The 21,379-nt window shown below is 39.2% G+C and overlaps 2 protein-coding genes across 7 annotated transcripts; one reads left to right on the top strand and one right to left on the bottom strand.

Annotated features, from left to right (window-relative positions):
- Nucleotides 1-152: 152 nt before the first annotated feature.
- On the bottom strand, nucleotides 153-16,355 carry hnrnpk (heterogeneous nuclear ribonucleoprotein K). Of its 6 annotated transcripts, none has more exons than XM_089119307.1 (18): nucleotides 16,217-16,351; nucleotides 14,806-14,915; nucleotides 10,119-10,216; nucleotides 9,983-10,039; nucleotides 9,297-9,340; nucleotides 8,491-8,563; nucleotides 6,381-6,494; nucleotides 6,174-6,302; nucleotides 5,778-6,097; nucleotides 5,587-5,679; nucleotides 5,201-5,254; nucleotides 5,026-5,068; nucleotides 4,472-4,484; nucleotides 3,776-3,817; nucleotides 3,312-3,347; nucleotides 1,404-1,465; nucleotides 1,162-1,331; nucleotides 153-1,084 (listed from the first exon to the last, which is right to left on the bottom strand). In XM_089119307.1, the coding sequence occupies exons 2-18, from the start codon at nucleotides 14,861-14,863 to the stop codon at nucleotides 1,054-1,056; spliced, it is 1,437 nt and encodes a 478-aa protein (XP_088975433.1). In that variant the 5' UTR covers nucleotides 14,864-14,915; nucleotides 16,217-16,351; the 3' UTR covers nucleotides 153-1,053. The 6 variants fall into 6 exon arrangements, with proteins under 6 accessions (XP_088975433.1, XP_088975434.1, XP_088975435.1 ...); XM_089119308.1 differs by having other exon boundaries at nucleotides 16,221-16,280; XM_089119309.1 differs by having other exon boundaries at nucleotides 16,213-16,240.
- Nucleotides 16,356-16,404: 49 nt separating this feature from the next.
- Nucleotides 16,405-19,581, top strand: rmi1 (RMI1, RecQ mediated genome instability 1, homolog (S. cerevisiae)). The gene is made up of 2 exons (XM_039674545.2): nucleotides 16,405-16,645; nucleotides 17,713-19,581. The coding sequence occupies exon 2, from the start codon at nucleotides 17,744-17,746 to the stop codon at nucleotides 19,358-19,360; it is 1,617 nt and encodes a 538-aa protein (XP_039530479.2). The 5' UTR covers nucleotides 16,405-16,645; nucleotides 17,713-17,743; the 3' UTR covers nucleotides 19,361-19,581.
- The last annotated feature ends 1,798 nt before the right edge of the window (nucleotides 19,582-21,379 follow it).

Genomic DNA, 21,379 nt, shown 5'->3' with positions numbered 1-21,379 from the left:
TTTGGATTTCTGAAAATACACACACGTTGGTATTTTCTATTTTATTTTTTTATTATTATTATTTTAAATGTTTGTCCAGGAATGATCATTTCCATTTTATAGAAGAGATTGGGCATTAACTGTCCTGACACGGTTTAATCATCAAACCACACTGAAAAAAAAAACAGCAATTCCTTTATTATTTCAGACAAATGACAAACTCTACAAATGTGTCTGGTTGAAGAACTTCAGAGAAAAATTTAGTAAAAAAATAAAACATAAGAAAAATAAAACCAAGAAAGGGAGAGTGAGAAATTACCATCCTCCTCTGACACAAATATAGTCTAAAACTTCAAATCCACTTGTGTTTTCTTTTCTTATTAAAAAGAAAAACATACGATGATTGTGAGCCTTCTTTTAGGATGGCAGACCTACAAAAAATTCCAGAGGTAGAGTACTTTTTTTTAAATTTTTTTTTTAAACACTAGATTTTAAAAACCCAGCAACAGACAGGAGACAAAAAAACAAAAAAAGTACTGCAAGCCTTCAGTACCTGGTGAAAATATCTGTATTTCTGAGGAAACCATCACACGAATGAAACAGTGTAAGGGATATATTCATATGTCCATAGTAATCATTGGATATTTACATTTTATTTTCTATCAAATGCAGTTAGAACACTCAGAAAAGTAAAAAAAAAAAAAAAAAAAAGGCGGTAAGTTTGCGGGTTGTGAATGCGTGAATTCTGGATCAAGCTTTTGGAATAGTGGAACATTTTCCTTACCCATAAAACCTTCACTCCAAAAGGGAAAATACAACAACCACGTCCTGTTGAAAAGCATCTATCTGCTCATCCAAGATTTCTGAGAAGCGATAGTTGGCCCGTATAAAATTAATATAAAAACAACCAAAAGAAAGAACAATCCCACAAAATCCACAATCAAGGACATCCATAGGGCTCGGGCTCGTATGATTCTATGAGGGATTAATATAAAGATGGCCGACAGGGATGCGTCAGACTCAGGCCGTCACGCGGGGACGAGGACTTCAGCTGGAGATCCTGAGAAGGGCTGGTTAGTTCTGGCGTCCCAAGAGGTGTAGAGCGCTGAAGAACAGAGAGAAGATCAGTCAGCAACATCACGCTTCGGTCCACTGGGACGTGATCGTCGTTCTGTAACATACCTGTTCTGTAACAGGTACTGGGCGTTCTGGATCTGGTCTTGGGTTCCTGTGATGGTGATGATGCGGTCCTCTGAACCCTGAAGGGGCTCGTCGATTTTGATAGACGCTCCAGACTCGTGACGAATCTGCTTGATCCTCTGACCCCCTTTACCGATGATCGATCCGGCCAGCTGAGAATCACAGCAGGGGTTAAATACACGGTTCATGCGTAAATCGTATCGTTTCAGGAGTGATTTACTCACATCTTTAGGAATAGTGACTTGTGTGGTGATCACAGGTCCTTCACTGTAACTACTCCTTCCACCTGAGCGTAAGGAGAGAGTGAAATGTATCATAATGGGAGATTTATGAAGGAGTCAATATGGCCTCTACAGCCTGGGACACACCAAACCGATGGTCGGACAATGTCGGCTTGTTTTTGAGCATTGGTCTTCGTGTATTTTTTTTTCAGTGTTCAGCACCGTTGGCTCAAGTCGGACAACGCTGGTGGTTTTACGCCCAATTCTGCAAGTCAAATCAGCGACAGAGCTTGTAGGGGAGAGCGATCACTCTGATTGGCTGTTCAGCTTAGCGAATTAGCCAACAAAAAAATAAAATGGAACTGACAAAAGCAAACAAACGACAGAGTAAAGAGGGAACACTCCAGACACTCGTCATCTCATTTCATTTCAACAGTGGATAATTTTAATAATAACGTGGCTTTGTGGAATCAAAATGTCGAAGCTAGACAAATCCGACTAGTGAGTGATACTGGTGTAAACCAAGCGAGCCGCACAAGCCCCGAAAAGTGAAGCCAAAACGACTCGATCGCCCCCCGGTGGCCGGTTCTAGTGTAGGTCATAAACCCCGCCCTCCCCATGTTATTCACAAAGTTGAAGCCTCGCGGGAGCCGCCATTGCAGCAGTACTTCATCTGCTGTTAGCATCCCATTGACTCCCATTCATTTTGGCGTCACTTTGACAGCGAATACCTTTACATCTGACGCGTTTAAAGACGTCATTTATTTATTTCCAAAGAAACACGACAATTTATAAAAGTCTCCATTACTTTGTATCTTACGTTACGGCCCCGTAGAAGCCGTTTTTCTAAAAATAGGCTAAAGATTGCGTCATAACCACGGGACTTTCTGTCGCACAATAGAGACATTACCGTATAGACAGGAGGAGAAGCTCGCAGGCAATCTTTTACTGTCTATGAGGCAATCGGGGGGACATGGAGGCATAAAGTCAAGGAGAAGCCCATAGATAGAGAGTCCATAAAAGCAACGGGACAAAATATTTCAACGTTTTTGAGGAATTGGGTGATTCAGATTTGTCTTGGCACAGCTACTAGAAGATTTACAACTGTCAGACTGTTGTCATGCTCAGTTTGAGCCTTTGAGCCAGTCGCTCAGACATCAGACAGGAAGTGCAATAATCGGGCTTCAGACTTGGGGTCACTCTGTCCATTTCTTTTAATGTCTATGGTTATTCAACGGCACGTGAGACCAAATAAACAATTAAATTACACTACAAATATCGTTTATGTCATTTATTGTAGTTTATCACGCTGATGTAATTTCAAGTGTTTGTTTTTAGTGAGTTATTTGATGCGGTGGTGCAGCGTCATGATTGACAGGTTCTCCGAGCGAGACCAACAGACTTTTTTCGCGATCTTCGGAGGACTGAGGAGATTGGAGCTTTAAATTGAATATCTAAATTTCTATAATTAATAAAAAAGCATGCAAAAAGTGCAGGAGCGTGTTCTTGTGATTTGATTCCGCGAGAGTGAGGGCGGGGCCTTGATTTCACGGCTTTACTTCCTGTTCACGACTGCACATGTCTGGTCCCGAAATCGCTTCTGCACAGACTCAAGTTCCAAGCTTGACTTCACAGAAGCTTCAATGGAAGAGAGCGAAGGTGCGTCGTCCATCTTTTTTTACAGTCTATGGTGTAAACTGGTAAATTGTTTGCAAATAGTTCTGGCTCGTCCAGTTTCCCTTTTTTGAATACAGAGTACTTCCACAAGCTGGTATGGGAGAGAGTGTCCTCTCACGCAGGTGCCTATTCTGTGCAGTGTTCAAGTGCAACCTCTTTGGCTTTCATCAGCACTAGTATTTTGCCATGGGTTTGGTGTGTACCCATCTTATTATAACAGGGTGCCGTACTTACCAGACTGATAGGAGGAATCCCAAGATGAATTATTGTCTGATTTGAGAAACACAAAAAGAAAAAGTAAATAATCTTTACTGCACAACAGCGGTTCTCAGCCTTTCCCAACTCACAGCAAGAATTGTAACGGAAATGAAAAACTGGTGTTTTAAACGGATAATGGATTCTGACTAAAACACCTCTGATTGGCTATTGCGTTCCAGAAATTAACATTGCTCAACACTGCAAAAAATGTCCTGCACTGTATGTCGGACTAAAGAGAAAAATGTTTCAAACAGAGATCAGGCTTAACTTGAAGCCTATTCCGGTAAAATAATGTGTAAAGTAAAACTATAATAATGTAAATCTTCATTTCTGCTTGTTCTCCGCTACCACACATGTGAAGACTAGCGCTAGCTTCTTTCTTCGCTCAACTATATTTTCAGTATTTTGGATGTCAGGCGTTGCTGCAAATTTATCCTTACTTGTAGACGGAGAAACTTCTGCATTTGTCCTTTTCAGCGACCCTGTTGATAACCATTTATCCATGTTTAAAACGGTTGTAGCCTACAGTAACTATATGCAGCAAAATTATGAAAGATAAATTGGGGGTTTATTCTTAACAACCAAAGAGTGTGTTCACTGTGTGTTCAATGTTTATTTTTGTTATTTCATTTTATATTGAATCATATTTAATTAACATTTTCCCATATTAAAAAAAAGTTAGTTTTTTTTATTAATAGTAAATGGCAGCCTCACTGCATTATCAAAAGCCACCCCTGTCCACAAGAAACTTTGTATTCACATGCAAAAATTTTGTGACGGAAATATGTGGTCCAAGAAAAAAACATATCAGGGAATGCAGAGTTTCTAAGGGGAATGCGAGTTTCTCAACAGAAAAACTAGCATCATACTTTAGTAAGCGAATGCTATTTCCTTTTTTGGTGAGATAAAGGAAAATCAGTGAAATATAATTTCCCCTTCCATCTAATTCAAACTGCATTCAACACAAAATTTTGGTTAGTTGCGTCGCACATAGTCCAATATTATTTGTCTAAGTGTGCAGCCAGAATAAGTTAGTCAGATAGTTTATAAAGACTTTGGTGAGACTGAAAGGTGACAAAGGAACATTTCCAAAAAAAAAAAGCAAAGAAATAAAATATATTTAAAGAAAAACTTACCATATCCATCATTCTGTAAATCAAGAGAGAACAGAACAGAAGGTGAGAATTAAAAACCTCAAACATAAATGTTTGAAGGCAACTTACAGTAAACAATGTGTCCCTCTCTTTATTTCCAAGGCACCCAGCTACTCAAACCTAACCTGCTACCAGGTAACAGTTGAATTGCGGTTTTAGATGCTATTGTTAAGGAAAATTAAAGTCAGCATGAAATGGAAATTGTGATGCAAATAAGATATGTATATTTTGGCTTCTCAAAAGGTCAAAGAAGTGTAGGGCAATATTTGATTGTCAATCTGGAATGTATTGGATCACTGTAGTTTATTAATTGCTGCAAATGTTTTATGCAAGTCTGACTGAAAAAAATTCTTGCTGAAGAAATTGAAACTCCTCTGTCGATTTCACAACCTCATTGAAGAGATGTGGCAGCAAGCAGGTGGGCTTGTTAATGTTTTTTTTTTTGTAATTGAGATGGCCTGTGGTTTTTAAAATGTAGATCGAGTCATTTCTTGAAACTGAACAATCATAAAATTACAAAAAAACTGAATACTGACCATGCTGCCTCCATAACGATCATTGCGTCCTCGTCTTTCCCCACTGGAGAAAAAAAACGAAGAAAAGAAAATCAACAAATATGGTATACAATGATTTACTACACATCACAAGAAAGCATTACAGCTGATAACAAAGGGAAATCTTGAACAGCACTGATCCAAGTAAAGAACTTACTGTCGTCTTTCTTCCATGTGGCTACGCTGGGAACTGTAGGAGTACTGGTCATCGCTGTAAAGTTAGAAACACAGCATCCAAACACTTATTCAGCGAGAAGATAAATCAATTCTTAACGATAAACCAAAATTAAAACTCTTGGCAGAAACCAAACACACATTCTAAAGTTTCTTAGACCCTATTTATGTTAAGGCTGGAATACACTACACAACTATAGTTATTGAAAAACTGGACATCACACAAAACAACTGACGATTACAAACTAACAGACTTTCTCAAAGTTGCTCTTCTGAACATAAACTTGAGCCTCAATGAGCAAATGTTCTACAATCGGCTCATAATATCAAAGATGTGTGATATCCTATGACACTCTGTGCCCATCATACACTACGCGTTTTTCTCTGAAGGCTGTCAACGCCGACTGCCCAAAATCTGCAGACTGGCTCTGACTTTCAGCTACTAGCGTTGACTTGTCCAGACTGCAAATAAGGGGAAAATCAAGGCAAAAGGCATGTAGTGTATTCCAGTCTTTATATGTCGACGGAAAAATATATATAGATAGATTGAAGTGACTCACCCTCTCCTGTGGTGTGGGGGTCCCATGGGCATGTTTCGTGGGGGACGACCCCCTCCTCTTCCCCCTCGTTGGGGTGGAGGGGGGCCCCTGCGTGGGCTAATGTCATCGTAGTCTCTCCTGCTCTGCATGTGGTGGCCACCACGACCTCCACTGGGGGGCATTCGATCAAAGCCTCCTCCGCTGCCACGCCCCCCTCGAGAAGAGAAGCCTCCCATTGGCCGACGGCCCCGTTCTTCATACACCGTACTGAAGCCACCATAGTCGTAGGTCTCGTCGTAAAAGTTAGGGTCATACTGCTGTGCTCTACCTTTAATGGGAGCCTGGAGAGAGAGAGTGGTAATGAGAAACGCGTCTAACAACACCAAACAGCTCCGTCAAATGATGCGTCAATCTGACCTCCACAATGAGCTCTAGCATGGTCCGAATGCACTGCACCACCCGCTCTGCCTTGCCCCCCACAAGCACCACACGGTCAGTGGACTGAGGACAGCACTCCTGAAAGAGCTTGATGGTGGTCTGAGTGCTCTAGAACAGAAGTTTTTTGTTCAGCGCTATAAAATTCATATTTTATAGAGAAAAGTCTCATCTTAGTGTCTTACTTACTTCACGAAGTTCCTTGATCTTGGCACCCTTCACGCCGATGATGCTTCCAGCTAGACTCTGATGGATCAGCAGCCTCAGCTCACAGTCAAAGTCCACGCCCTTATGATGTTGATACTGCTCCAACCAATCAGAGAATCAGAGGTGCCATTTAAGTATACAGTAACAGCTTCAGTGAATGTGTAACTTCTCATCCAGAGTGGCTGATATAAATGACAATTCTTTTAAAATACTTTGGTCAAAAAAAATACTTTGGTCAAAAAAAAAAATTATATATATATATATATAGACCATTTCACAAGATGTAAACAACACTGGTCCAGAAGCACTTCCTGTTTCAGTTTGTAACTGTTTTCTTTATTTCACATGTAAAGAAAACATCATAAAGATGTTGTTTAACTTTTTGATTCAGTTTTAAATGTTCTGTTGGTTGTATTTTATCCCAGCTTTTATGTAGTGTTAAAAAACTGAAACAGGAAGTGCTTCTGGACCAGTGTTGTTTACATCTTGTGAAATGGTCTATATATATTATTTATTTATTTTTTTACCATGTATGGGTGTAAATCGGACAGTTCATCACGATATGATTTTGATTCTCATTGCCAGCGGGACCATATTTGCATATTTCGCCAAAATTATTGTGATTATTGTAATTATTGTGATTTGATCACGGTTTTGTTAAAACGAGATGAAAGTGTTCAAGAACAACTTATGTCCACACTGAAAATTAAAAAAAAAAAAGTTTTTTATTTAATAAATCTACAAACAAGAAAACAATCATCTCTATGCGCTTTTTAAAGCAAGATTCTATTCTGTGGCATTTCCTTCCTTATAATGACCGTCGTCAATAGCAACAAATTACACAGCACATCCATATATCACGCGCTCTCATTTCATTCAAATACAACTTGCCGTCTCGACTCTTGAGTCTCCGTTTTTGATTGTATTGAAAATTAAATCAGAGATGATTTATTATTTACAGAGTTTGATTATATTGTTGTGATCATCTTGTCTGGAGGAGTTTTGTACGCTGTACAGAATAGATTTAACAGGTAGCGTTAAGATTTAAAACATTAATCTCAATTCAATATGTCCCTATAACTTAATTATGTGGTAAAAAAAACAAAAAAACGGTTATATATAATATGTGTACAATAAATATATAAAGTTGCATTTTTATCTCTTAAATGTCACTCTTTATTGAACGTGTTCGTCTTTGGCTCGAAGCCACTTGCTACAGACGTTTCTTTGCGGAAGCTTCACGTTTATTTCAAGTGAGTGATATAAAATATTTCAACTCATAATAACATTTTGTGCCCAATTATTTCCCAGACGTAGTTTTGGTATTTGGGTCAAGGTTAACTTGCCTTGCGCTCACTACAAGTTACAACAGAGGGTGATGGTCATACAAGACAATCGTTCAGCAGACAAGGTGACCATCCTCGATTAAGTTTCCCCTCAGGACTTTTGTAAAAACCAAAATATGACCACACCTCAGATTTGGTCCTCTTAAAAGGCTGAAAAATCTCCCAAACACGGTCACTTCCTTTCGCCATTCCTTCTCGTATAAAACAATTAACAACTTGACGCGCTGCACGCCTGCGTCAGACTGTGGACATGATTTATAGTGAGCTATTAAAATTGCAATAATCAAACACGGTTTTAATGATAATTACATTTTAAACGACAATACTAACCGTCAGTACATTTTATCGTGGTTTATAGTGAAACCGGTAATCGTCCCATTCCTATTGCGGATATCTCAAAACAACAATGTGCAACGATTACGATTCGGGAGTATATTGATTGATAGATCTATATTATGATATTACATGCCTATTTTACATAACCAGTAACATTTGTAACTGTAATCTGTAAATTGTAATCTAAAAATTGCACATCCCATAATGGGAAGAAAATCAAGTCACACAAGCTGACTTGATTCAGGCTTCTGTGCTATTTTTTGCTGTTTTCTTTGTTTTTTGGCTGCTAGTACATCACAGTCTGGAGCACACGCATGGCTCAAAAATAAACGCATCACCCACCCCTACTCCCATCTCCTTTGAGTTGTGAAAAACCCCCTGAAAAAAACAACAACAAAAAAAACACTCACCTCTTCTAGAGTAGGTATGATCTTCAGCAAGATCTCAGCTACCGTGGGAATATCAGCACTGACGCTTAGGATTCTGTCAATGTAATGAATTGCATTCCACGAGGGAAGGAGAAGAGAGCGTATATTAGACACACAAACAGCCTGAAGAATACGGTCAGTGCCTTTTTTTTTTAGCACATTTAAATGCGAGGGGGAACAGACCCCAAAGAGAGTCATGCACTCCTTTGTCAAAAGGGAGTAGAGAACTCAGGAAAACAAAGAAAAACAAACTGAAGCTCCTTCCCGTCGCTGAAAGGTGAAGATACAGGGAAGGTCAGGTATGAAAGAGTGCAGAGAAAATGGCACAGATGAACATGAATGAAGCAGGTCCCAGACCAGTAAAGAGAGAGAGAGAAATAGCAGAGATAGATGAGGGGAGGGAGGCAGAAGAGCAAAGTTCAAGTCAAATGCCACAGTAAACCAATGCAACAGACAAAAGGGAGAAATATATTCTGCACTGCCCCTTCACCATAACTAAATTCAGCCTTGTATTAGCAAGAAACCTTTCAAATGAAAACTGTGGAAGGAGGACATTTCCCCGTCGGTGAGAGGGAAACAGGGAGGGAAAGGGCTTTCTTACATGACAGAAAAGGCATTTGAACACAGCACAACATTATAAATTCATATTGCTCGTCATGGCAGCATCACACTCATGTTTCATGGCAGAAAGGGAGCAGTTTGTACATTAAGGATGTTAAAACAGTTCTGATATTGGCAGTAACAGAGCTGATATGACTTGGAGGTTGGAGTATCTGAGTGGCACGTACCGCTCGGGCCCACTGCTGTCTGGGACTGACACAGTGGCATTGTACTGCAGGGGGCGGGGCCAAGTACCCAGAGCAATCAAGCACACGGATGTCAATCAAGTAAGCCGCCCAATAGGAAGGGCGCGATTATGGGTGTGGCCAACCAGGGAGTCAGGAGGTCAGGCGGCAATGCAGGTGGGCGGTACGAGTCGATCCGGAATATGGGAATTGGCCAAAAATGAACAGAAAAATAAAAACAAAAAACAAGGAGAAGGGGAGAGGGAGTGGAAGAGGAATACATTTTTTAATTGGAAACACTTTCAGTGTGACTTTCAATTCTCATAATGTTGGAGGAGAATGGAGAACAGGAGAGGAACAGATTATGAGAATATCTACTAGGCCAAACACTATTTTAGCCAGTATCAAAGATTCATATACTCTTCAATTAACTAAAGAGTACAGTAGAATTGTGGGGTGTTTCTAACACAGCACTGTTTTTGTAACACAAACTGCCTTGGCTCCACAAAATCTATCTTTTTTTCTTTTCTTTTTCTTGGATGATGAGTTTAAAGTGTTCTGTTGCTTTTTATACATACTAGCATTACCATATTATAACCCAGTTCTACAGACATCTGAGCTCCATCTACCACAGTTTGTGTGTGTGTGTAAAGAGTGAGAATGTGCAAACTAAACAAACGAGTACTCACATCGGTGCGCAGAGCTTTAATATTCTTCCCACCCTTTCCGATCACCGCACCGGCATTCTGCAGAGAAGACCCAATCAGCATTGAGGTACAAGAGGAGAAACGAAACATAGAAGTGATGGGAAACTCAGGGACTTACTTTGCTCTGTAGCAGAATTCTGAGCTCCACCATGTCGTCAGAATTTCTTGAACGCTTATGGGGCATGTCCTCCTCGGTATCCTCAGCAGAACGCTTACCTGAAATGGCATTTTCAACACGTACATTTATCACAAAAAAGATGCAATGAACTGGAACTATCGACAGATCTTTTCTTCATTATTGTGACACATTAGATTGTGATTTCTCAGATTTCCCAACCCTGTTCCTGGAAGCACATCAACACTGCACATTTTGGATGTCTCTCTTATCTGACCCCTATATTTCTGGTCTTGGAATCTCTACTATTGAGCTGATGGGTTGAATATCAGGCGTGTTTGATTAGGAAGAGTTTGATAATGTGTAATGTTGGTGTTCCTCCAGGAACCGGATTAAGAAACACTGCATTACAGTGCAACATTATCGGAAAAAGAAAAATGTTGGTTGGGGATGCATTGGTTGTTAATTGGATCTTGAGATGTGGGCGTGATAGATTGGACCGGGTTGTTCTAGGAACTTAAGCTTAAGGAACTTTTGGCTGGTACTCCTTGTGTTTTGACTGCAGGAACCAAATTTTAACAAAAAATTGCCCCTCTGAAAAAGTATTAACACGTCAGCATGGACTTTCTACATTTAGGAACTTTCAGGGGTGGGACTTGGGTGCTGAACATGCTGATTGGTTGAGTTCACGCAGCATTTCGATGCAACCACCATTTTTAAAAGTCTGTTGCGGTGCCGTGCGGTAAGAGTTGTTTGCAATAGAGAGCCTAAGTCCCGCCCCTCCGCTTCCGGCTCATGGGACCTTATTTCGGAAAAAATATGAATGGTAGTCAATGGCGAGAGACAACTTATCTTTTTATTCCGTCTGAACTGTGCCCTCAATTACACATATGATGTTGGTCAATTTAAAAGATAATTCTGAAAGTCAAAAACGTTGCAGTTTGTCATAAAACAGAAGAGTAACATTTAGTTTTATGTGAAAATCGCTCGGTGAACTACATCTCCCGGGAAGCGAAACAACGAGCGAGATCCGCTGCTCGTGTGCGTGCTGTCTGGAAAAAAACACTCAGGCATGACGGCGTAACATTACGATTATAACGTAAGACTATAGAAACAATGACAGACATTAGCTTTAGTAAAGTTAGCTTCATTCATTGAGAGAAAAACCCTTTGGGGTTTGTAGTCTTTGTAATTACGTATTTTCATAGTCTTATACCTCAACGGTTTTACATCAAACTGCGACTTTCTTTACTTTAAAATGTATCTTTTAAATTGACAAACATCATACATGTAATTCAGGGCACAATTCAAACGAGATCAAAATATTTGTTGTCTCTCGCCATTGACTACCATTCAATATTTTTCCGAAATAAGGTCCCATGGTGGTCGACCGGAAGGGGAGGGACTTCGGCTCTCTATAGAGTGCCGAAGTGATGACGTCACTTTGTAGGACAACTCGGAAGCTAGCGGCGCATGGGTTCTCTTCCCTCGATCGAAAAGCTATGCATTTTCCCCATAGACTTTTGGAAAAATCGCAAAAAATAAGATCTGTGTTTAACAAAGATTTGTGACCCTTACACGTTTGGTCCATCAAGATAATCTCTACAAGTTAATCCAAAATGTATACATTTTGAAGCCTATATAAACATTTTTAAAAACACAAGCAGACACAATAAAGTTTAAAAAACCACAAGCAGGTTATAACTGGTGTGTTTTATATCATAGATCAAAACGTGAAAATGTTTAGAGGCTTTGTTCACCACAGACCTTATTTAAGGCAATTTAGCAAAAACCCATTCAAAAAAAACCATAGACTTTAGAGCGAGGGAACCGGAAATGCTAAAATGCTAACTCACTTCCGCGTTTTGGCCTACAGAGTGACGTCGTAACTTCGGCACTCTTTTCGAATCAACACTGTTTAAAAAAATACAACCAATGGACAGACGACAAGGTTCAGGCTTTATTAAGCTTGAGTTCAGAGAAAGAAATCCAGCGGGAACTAGGAAATAGTACACAGTCTTACGTCACCGGACTAATTTGCCTAATCTTTACGGTACTTTAGATCACAATGGAAATGCAGACCACAGGTCTGGGGAAAAGAAAACGTTCATGTGACAAATTGTTCTGGGAAATTTCGATGGAAACGTGGCTTTAGTTATAGGAACTAGCCACCAGGGTGGTTACCCAATAACTAAATGTTCCCCTAGGGCAATTTTCCTAGTTGCATTCACACTACCAGTAGAAACTCTGAAGTGAATTGTGTCTGGGATTGTTGTTGTGACTTATTTTGACAGTGCGACAGACATTTATTTTGACGGCGCTAAGAAAGCCAACGCCTGAACACACAGTGTTCCCATTCGCCATCTTCATTAGTTTACAACCTGTTTAACAGTCCTGTCAAGTAAGTTATTAGATAGAACTTGTTATACAAATAAAGTAGACACTATATAAAAAGTATTACTTTTTGCAATGTGGTTGATGCCCAATGTCGCAGAAATACAGAATCATGTTTTGTTTGGTGTCTGCAAAGTTGCATTGGATTTTCTCCTTAGCCTAAAGGTATAGAGGTCTATCTATCAGATTTCCTTGTTAGTACAGTTGGTTCGTGGAGTAAATATATAGGCTATAAACTGTGTACACATTTTGTTTTGGTTAAATGACAGGTGCTGGTGTTTCGCATGCGTTCAGTGTACTCTTACATACACCTCCGGTGCGAAAGCCCCTAATAGTCCAGGCCAGAGGTCTTTAACCCTGCTGCTGGAGGCTCACTACCCTGCAAAGTTTATCTTCAACCCGCTTCAGTTTGTGATTTTCAAGCAATCCTGAAGACCTTGATAAGCTGGTTGAACCTGGTTCAGATGTGTTTGATTAGGGCTGAAGCGAAACTCTACAGGACAGTGGGCCTCCAGGAGCAGGGTTAAATATCTATTGTAAAGGCAGATTTGCAGGTTTAAGGGGACTAAACGACTAGATAATTTGGCATATGTTAATAAAGAGAAGTCCACCATTTCACTGAAAGATCCAGTTAAGACACTTTGATTAATTTATGAGATACCCAAACCTATACATGAATTGAACCGTTTATAGTAAGATCTATAACATGCATTTAGAAAACAGATGGGGTGAATTCCTAAGGCCTCTAAATTGTCAACATAATAAAAAAAAAATCCTGAAAAACATGTTGTACACCATCTACTGCATGCCTGCTGTTGTCTGATCGACAGAATTTTTTTTAAAGCAAGTAAAAGGTCTTTTAGAGTTTTATAATTGTAAAAATGTCCCACAGTTTGTGTTTTTTGTACAGATTTTTAAAAAGTAAACAAATATATATATATATATATAGATGTTATATTGTCAGCAATATTTCAAGATGGACACTTAAAACCAATTCAAACCTATAAAGATAATTATTAGTGTACACACCAGTAGACCATATCATTCTGTTTATTCTAAGCACGCGTTTGTCACTTTAAATGCTCATTGCTTGATTTGTTTAAAAATGATTTTGTCTAAAGGTCAAATAGACTACTCCATTACATAAATTTGTTAATAAGACTGTTAAAGTATCAGAAACAAATAAACTTTATTTCAGAAACTTTAGTAAATTACGTTATTTTGTTTAGTTGTCTATTCAGATTTTTATTTTTTAAAATGATCCTCAATTTATCCAGAAACATGCAGCTCTAAAGTGAGAATATTAAAGGGTTAGTTCACCCAAAAATGAAAATTCTGTCAGTATTTACTCACCCTCATGTTGTTCCAACCCCGTAAGACCTTCGTTCATCTTCGGAAAACGAATTAAGATATTTAAGATATTAAAATCGCTCCTGCATACAGTCCATAGGCTTCTTGAGGGACTGGCTCTTGCCGTCCCCGAAAAGTCATAAAAGACATCGTTAAAATAGTCCAAGTGACTACAGGGGCTCAATCTTAAGTTTATCAAACGACGAGAACACTTTTGTGCGCAAAAAAACAACATAAATAACGACTTTATTTCAACTATTCGTTTATTTCTCCCTCTGCGCGAGTCAGGTTACTAGTTTAATAGCGTAAGCTTCTGTTATTGTACGTCACACGCATCACACACACATGACCAGCGTCGACCAATAGTGAGCCTACGTGTGACGTAGCTCTACGCAATCACACTACGTTAACGGACTTACAGGCTTATGGAGAAGGAAGTGAATAGTTGAAATAAAGTCGTTATTTTTGTTGTTTTTTTGCGCACAAAAGTGTTCTCGTCGTTTGATAAACTTAAGATTGAGCCCCTGTAGTCACTTGGACTATTTTAACGATGTCTTCAATTACTTTTCGAGGACAGCAAGAGCCAGTCCCTCAAGAAGCCTATGGACTGTATGCAGGAGCGATTTTAATATCCTAAATATCTTAATTTGTGTTCCGAAGATGAACGAAGGTCTTACGGGGTTGGAACAACATGAGGGTGAGTAAATACTGACAGAATTTTCATTTTTGGGTGAACTAACCCTTTAACACAAAGATCAGAACCAGATACTGCACAAGAGAAAAGCAGGATTTTATCCATTGGGAAGTGGGTGGTGAAAATAAGATGAAGACGACCATTTTTTCTTTCTTTGAAAAGAGTACACAATAACAACATTCAAAACATCGGTTCCATTTTAATTGTACGGTGCTTTTAAAAAAAAAAAAAAAAATTAATTCTGGATCTTACCGTTACTCTCATTGTTGCTGTAAGTGTCCTCTTCCTGCGGGTCGTTTTCTGGCTCCATAATCTATCTACAACAAGCGGAGATGAACAGCTCTCTCTTTTCTAACGGATGCCTAAAGGAAAATACAAAAAGTTCATTAAATAAAATGTCATATGACCCAATAATAGGATGCTAGACTAGACCCAACTCTAACTCTAAAATTTTTTAATAACCATTCAATGAATGAATTAGAATAAACACTTATCTTTGTCAATGGAGCATGATTAGCAAAAAACACAATATTTTAAGTGAAATTATACTTTAAAAAATGGTATATATATGAAGAGTTCAAATGCAAAAGCCTCTAAATGCCATTTGAAATTTTCTTCTTGAATGATGATTTTTATCAAACTTGTATATTTAAGATCAGTAATTTCACTTAAATAACAATTAATAGGTAATCATCATTGTCATTTAAGTGAAATCACTGAACTTAAATATACAAGCTTGATAAAAATCATCATTCTAGAAGAAAATTTCAAATGGCACTTAGAGGCTTTTGCATCTGAACTCTTCATATATATATATATATATATGTGTGTGTGTGTGTGTGTGTGTATAAATTGAAAGCAGAACTGAAATTAAATGTTCTAGCAGCAATTCTCCAGAATTGGAAAAAAAAACTGAAACAATATACTGCAATATACCTAATATTTGCAAGAACATAAATATGAACATAAATATGTTCTACGTTAAATACACAACCAAATTGTAGGTTTGCTTTAATGAACATTAAAGCAAACCTACAATTTGGTTGTGTATCAAAAAGTATTAAGCTGCCTAGTGCCTACCTAGACAGCATTGTGCGCAACACAAGGGCTTGTGAACGGTGGAACGCGCCTGTGTTGCTAACGAACTATTCGCCAAATGATTCCTAAAGATGTTGTTTAGATATACAGTGCTTTGAAACACAGGCTTACAGTATTAATGTTCAATGATTTGATTAGCCGCCATCTTCTTGTACGGAATCAGCTGCCTTCCTGGCTAATTAACAATAGATAGTTTCAGGAAGCTAACGAGCTATAGCTAACGTTACCATAAAGTATTTTTCCACTAGCAGTACTCGTAGACACAATGCTTTCTGCTAAAAAAAATAAAATATATATACACAACACTAACACTTTCTTTAACGCATGCCAAACTGGAAATTACAGTAGCGGAAATAGCTTATTAGGACTGCTAGCTTCCTTTAGCTAACACAGAAGAGGCTAGTTATCTAGCAAGACAAAAATAATGCAAACTGCGTCAATAATCCGTGTGCACGAAAACGTATATCGACCATTTAAAACTGTGAACTTGTTTAACACTATTGTGTATTGGTTTGTTGTGTAAAACCGATAATAAAATGATTTTTGTATCAGGAAATGTACCTACCGACCTGTTCCTGTCTTACTCCCCCTTCGTAAAAACAATGACGCACTAAATCTATCTTTCTACGGCGATGTAGCGTGGACCAATGAAAGCACCTCCCTCCACAATAGAAACGCGCTCTGATTGGTCCACTCCAGCAGCGTCACGGACAATCATTGGTCAACTGAAACGCCAATCATTTATGCCCGCTTTCACGATTAGCACGACAAGTTTGTCATAGAAAGTAGTTGTTTTGCTTTTTGAAATGAGATAAGTCTAATTGTGATATTTCTTAGTACTTTATGAAATATCAAAAATTTATTTAGTCGCTGTAAGGGAGTAACAAGAAGATCCGTAGTATAGGCAACGGCGTTAGAAGTTATGATCGCAACACATTTATCAGAGCAAACCATGCAGCCTGCACAGGAATAAGGTGGAATTAATCATTTTCTGGTAAGGTATCTACTTTAACTAAACATAAAAATGTTGTACATAGTATAGTGTAGTGTGATACAGTTTAGTAAGTTGCAAATTATGTGTTTTTTATTTCGAAAAAATATTTAAAAATAATAATAATAATACACACACAGATGAGAGGTGAATTATGCCAATGAAGCCTGCATTTATTTGATCAAAAATACAGAAAACAGTATTATTGTGTAATGTTATATTTTGAATGTACTATATAATGTATTATGTATTTCTGTGATGCAAAGCTGAATGTTCAGCATCATTACTCCAGTCTTCTTCAGTGTCACATGATCTTTCAGAAATCATTCTAATATAGCTGAATTATGATCAATGCTGGAAGCAGTTATGCTTTTTTATAACCTGTGATACTTTTTTCAGGTTTCTTTGATGAATTAAAAGGTAATAGAAAATCAGCATTTACTTCAAATACAAACCTTTTGTAACAATATACACTACTGTTCTAATGTTTGGGGTCAGTATTTATCTTTTTTTTTTTAAAGCAAGGCAAGGATGTGTTAAATTGATAAAATAAAAGTGATAGTAAATATTTATATTGTAAAAGAAGATTTCTATTTCAATCAATTCTGTTCTTTTTTACTTTTTATTCATCAATGAATCTTGTTTTCGAAACTGTTTCCAAGATTGATAATAAAGGATCATGTTACACTAAAAACAAATAATGATGCTGAAAATTTAGCTTTACATCACAGAAATAAATTCTATTTTAAAGTATACTCAAATAGAAAACAATTAATTTACGTGTCATTGTAATAATATTCCAGTATTTTTTATGTGTATTTTTTAATAAATAAATGCAGGTTTGATGAGCATAAGAGACTCCTTTCCAAAACATTAAAAATAGTAATGTTTCCAAATAATATTGAACTATATATCATAATTTGAATGTGTTTTTTTTTTAATCATACAATGGCATTTTTAAGAAAAATTTATTAGTTAATCATAATTGGATGTGGAAATTAAAATATTTTAATAAATCCGTTAATTTAAAAAGTCTTTACTACACATTTGCCTCTTTCCATGCTTCAAAGGTAAAGCTCTAGTGTTTGGGACAGTGAGAGGATGTCAGTGGGTGAAGTCCAGGTTACCCAGGCATGGCTGCGCTCCGAATGCCACATCCAAGTCCCTCACACCTGGCTGGAGGCTTGTGTGAACTGGATAAAGGAGGAGGCGGATAGAGAATCCGTGCCTCAGTCGCAGCTGAATCAGCGTGTCTTGGAGCAATGGCTGCTGACTGACCTGCGAGATCTGGCCCACCCGGTTCTCCCCGAAAGGATTTCGGAGGTGCTGAAGACAGAACTGGACAGCTGTTACTGTGTTCAGATGGACTCTCTGCTAGACATCAGCCAGCCCGCCTACACTCAACTACAGCGTATTCGGGGAACCGACCACTCCAACGATCAAGTGTCGGCTGTTACGCAGGAAACGCAGAGGCCGTGGGAGGCCAAGCCCACGCGTGTGTTGATGTTGCAGCTCACGGATGGAGTGCAAAGTCTGGAGGGCATGGAATACCGGCCCATCCCGGCTCTGAGTACAAACCTGGCTCCCGGCACGAAGCTACAGCTAGTCGGGCCGATCGCCGTACGTCTAGGGGTGTTGCTCTTGAAAGCCGAGAACGTGAAGGTGTTGGGTGGGGAGGTGGAACAGCTTTTGGAGATGTACTCTCAAGGCAGAGTGCTTTGTGGGACACTTGGCTTGCCTGAGGAGAACCATCCACAAGGCGAGGAACCAGATGACCGGGAGCTTCTGGCTGTGGTAGATCATCAGGTACCTGACAGCGGTTATGGCAGCGTGACTTCAGAAGCCTCATTCAGACCGACTCCCCTTCACTCGCAACCCCGTCCGCAAGCGCCCACATCCAGGGAAGACAACTGGGATGACATGGACGAAATCCCAGATGATGACTTCAGAAGTATTCCAGACAATTTTGACGACGTCCCGCAAAACGCAGCTGATGATATGATGGACTACATTCCTGAGGACTTTGATGACATCCCGTTAGAGGAGCTGGACAGTGTGATGAGCCCGATAGATGCGCAAGTCTTGCCAAGTACTCGGGAACACTCTGAAATCAAGCAACCTGACTCCACGATACCAACCCATCCCAAAACGAAAGAACTTAACCCTCTGAGTTTTCGCTCCAGAACTCCTCACCAAAGCAGACCCTCACCCTTACATCCAGAAGCTCTGGATACATTTGGTGCAAGTTCCTCTACAACCACAGGTGGATCTTCTGGTGGCGAACGAGACTCTCCAGTTCCCTTGTACCTCTGCACACTACAGGCATGCAATTGGCCGCCCGTCAGTGTTCAGGTTTTACGCCTACAAGCTTTCATTGTCACACTGGTGGGAAAATTGCGCAGCAGTGGCGGTGCGTGGAAACTTGAAGCCACCATATCCGATGGAACCGGATACTTGAACGTAGATCTGTCCGACGCCATGCTGACCAATCTCATTGGCTTCTCGGCAACAGAGGTCCGAGAACTGCGGAAAGACCCGGCGAGACGCGGCGAGGCTGACAGTGGGATCCTGCACTGTCAGAAAGAGCTGGTGGATATGTGCTGTATGATGAGTGTACAGGTGGACCCGACGGGAAAAGGAGTCGTGTTGAGTGCCAGTCCGATCTCGGAACGAGAATGCTCCGAACTACAGAAAAGAGTAAAAGAGAGGAGGAAGTAAGCGCAACTTATTCTCTTAACCTAACCTGACAGTGTTTGTAATAGTTTCAATGAGATTTGAGTGGAATAAATTGTTTTGGTTCACTCAGTCTCATGAAAAATGGCTTTAAAATGCATACATCAGAGTTCATTGTATTTTTTACTTGTTTTGTACGAATTTTGTGGGTTTACATTTTATTGTCTTCTGTGATATTTAAAAAATAATAAAGCATTTCAACATCACTTTTTTTGCTATGTGCTTTCAGACTGATCTCATGAAGTAGCGTGTGTATGACACGCCAATTCGTATTTCCATTTTTGGCTTGCTATCAAGACGCATAATCGCTTTTCAGCGTGTTTATGAACGCCGTTGACTTAAAGTTATTACTGTATATATAAATATATGACTTACCTCAACCCCGTCCCTAAATCTACCCGTCACTGGGGTTAATGGCATTTATGATTGTTCCCTTACCATCCTCGGAAAAAAAGAGATCGCTCCCCAGATGTAGATCTACATTTTGCTTCGGTTCGCGCTGACATTTGACGTCGTGTACAGACACGCGGAATCACTCGGACGTTAATGGCGTAGACATACACGCGGATAGCTCAAAATGCGTAGAGATAACACGCCACTTGACTCGAAAGTGGCGCATATGTTTACGCAAAATCATGATGTCATGTTGGCTTTCTACTGTGTTCTGAGAGGTTTTAACGTGTTTTTTAGCAGCATACTATTCTCCAATAAACCAGATGATTTGCCGTATTGCTATATTAAGTAACAGGGTGCTGGTGTAACTTTTTAAAGATCCTTCCAGAAGATGTTTTAGAATTTTTATTTTATGTAAATGTATAACATCTTATGGTATTTTAATCTAATGTATTTTTCTCTTTTATTTTGATTGGTTTATTTTTGTATTTATACATGGTATTGCATTTTTCTGCTACCTACCCAGAAATCTTTCCTTCTCATGCAATTTAAAACTCGTCATCTCGTGCACATTAGCATCTTCTCTTTGCAAGGAACATTTGAAGCATGTCGACCATATTCCTGCAAATGTGGGTAAGTTATGCTTTTTTTCTTGCATTATTCTTCTCTACCTTGCAGGGGTAAAGAAAAACAGCTAAAACCAACTTAAGCTGTTTAGCTGGGGCCTGTACCATGATGGTAGTTGAACAAACTCAGGGTTACAGGATTAGTTTCGAGTTGACCAAATCAATCCAACCAGGCTTTGTAGGTACCATGATGCTGATTATCAACTTTCTTTATCAACTCACTCCTAAATTCAGGATCATAGCCTGAGTTGTCAGAGAAAGTTGATGATCGGCATCATGGTACCAACAAAGCCTGGTTGGATTGGTTTGGTTTTGTCAACTCGAAACTAATCCTGTAACCCTGAGATGGTTCAACAACCATCATGGTACAGGACCCTGGTCTTCCAGCCCGATCATAGCTGGATTAGCAGGCGATTTGATTTAAATCAAATCAAAATGTATTTATAAAGCACAAGAAAAACAACAGTAGTTGACCACTGCTGTATAATACCAAACTAAAATAAACATAAAAAGTAAATATGAACAATAAAGACCGCAATGAAATTGAGAAAAAATTTGTACATCAAAACACCAATACACGACGAGGCCTCAAAATCTCTACGTTATATACACTCACCTAAAGGATTATTAGGAACACCTGTTCAATTTCTCATTAATGCAATTATCTAATCAACCAATCACATGGCAGTTGCTTCAATGCATTTAGGGATGTGATCCTGGTCACGACAATCTCCTGAACTCCAAACTGAATGTCAGAATGGGAAAGAAAGGCGATTTAAGCAATTTTGAGCGTTGCATGGTTGTTGGTGCCAGACGGGCCGGTCTGAGTATTTCACAATCTGCTCAGTTACTGGGATTTTCACGCACAACCATTTCTAGGGTTTACAAAGAATGGTGTGAAAAGGGAAAAACATCCAGTATGCGGCAGTCCTGTGGGCGAAAATGCCTTGTTGATGCTAGAGGTCAGAGGAGAATGGGCCGACTG

This window comes from Pimephales promelas, chromosome 14 (assembly GCF_988280905.1).
Source record: "Pimephales promelas chromosome 14, fPimPro1.hap1.1, whole genome shotgun sequence".
In the NCBI taxonomy this organism is placed as follows: domain Eukaryota; kingdom Metazoa; phylum Chordata; class Actinopteri; order Cypriniformes; family Leuciscidae; genus Pimephales; species Pimephales promelas.
The sequence above is the reverse complement of the archived record's forward strand: the minus strand, read 5'-3'. Positions and strand labels throughout refer to the sequence as shown.

Bases quoted from the DNA above. Each gene is read 5' to 3' on its own strand.
- rmi1 (XM_039674545.2), top strand. From the start codon at position 17,744: ATGTCAGTGGGTGAAGTCCAGGTTACCCAGGCATGGCTGCGCTCCGAA.
- hnrnpk (XM_089119307.1), bottom strand. From the start codon at position 14,863: ATGGAGCCAGAAAACGACCCGCAGGAAGAGGACACTTACAGCAACAAT. The intron at 8,564-9,296 runs GTACGTGCCACT...TTACATTGACAG, and splicing joins GACAGCAGTGGGCCCGAGCG to AATCCTAAGCGTCAGTGCTG. The intron at 5,069-5,200 runs GTAAGTTCTTTA...TTTTTTCTCCAG, and splicing joins CACATGGAAGAAAGACGACA to TGGGGAAAGACGAGGACGCA.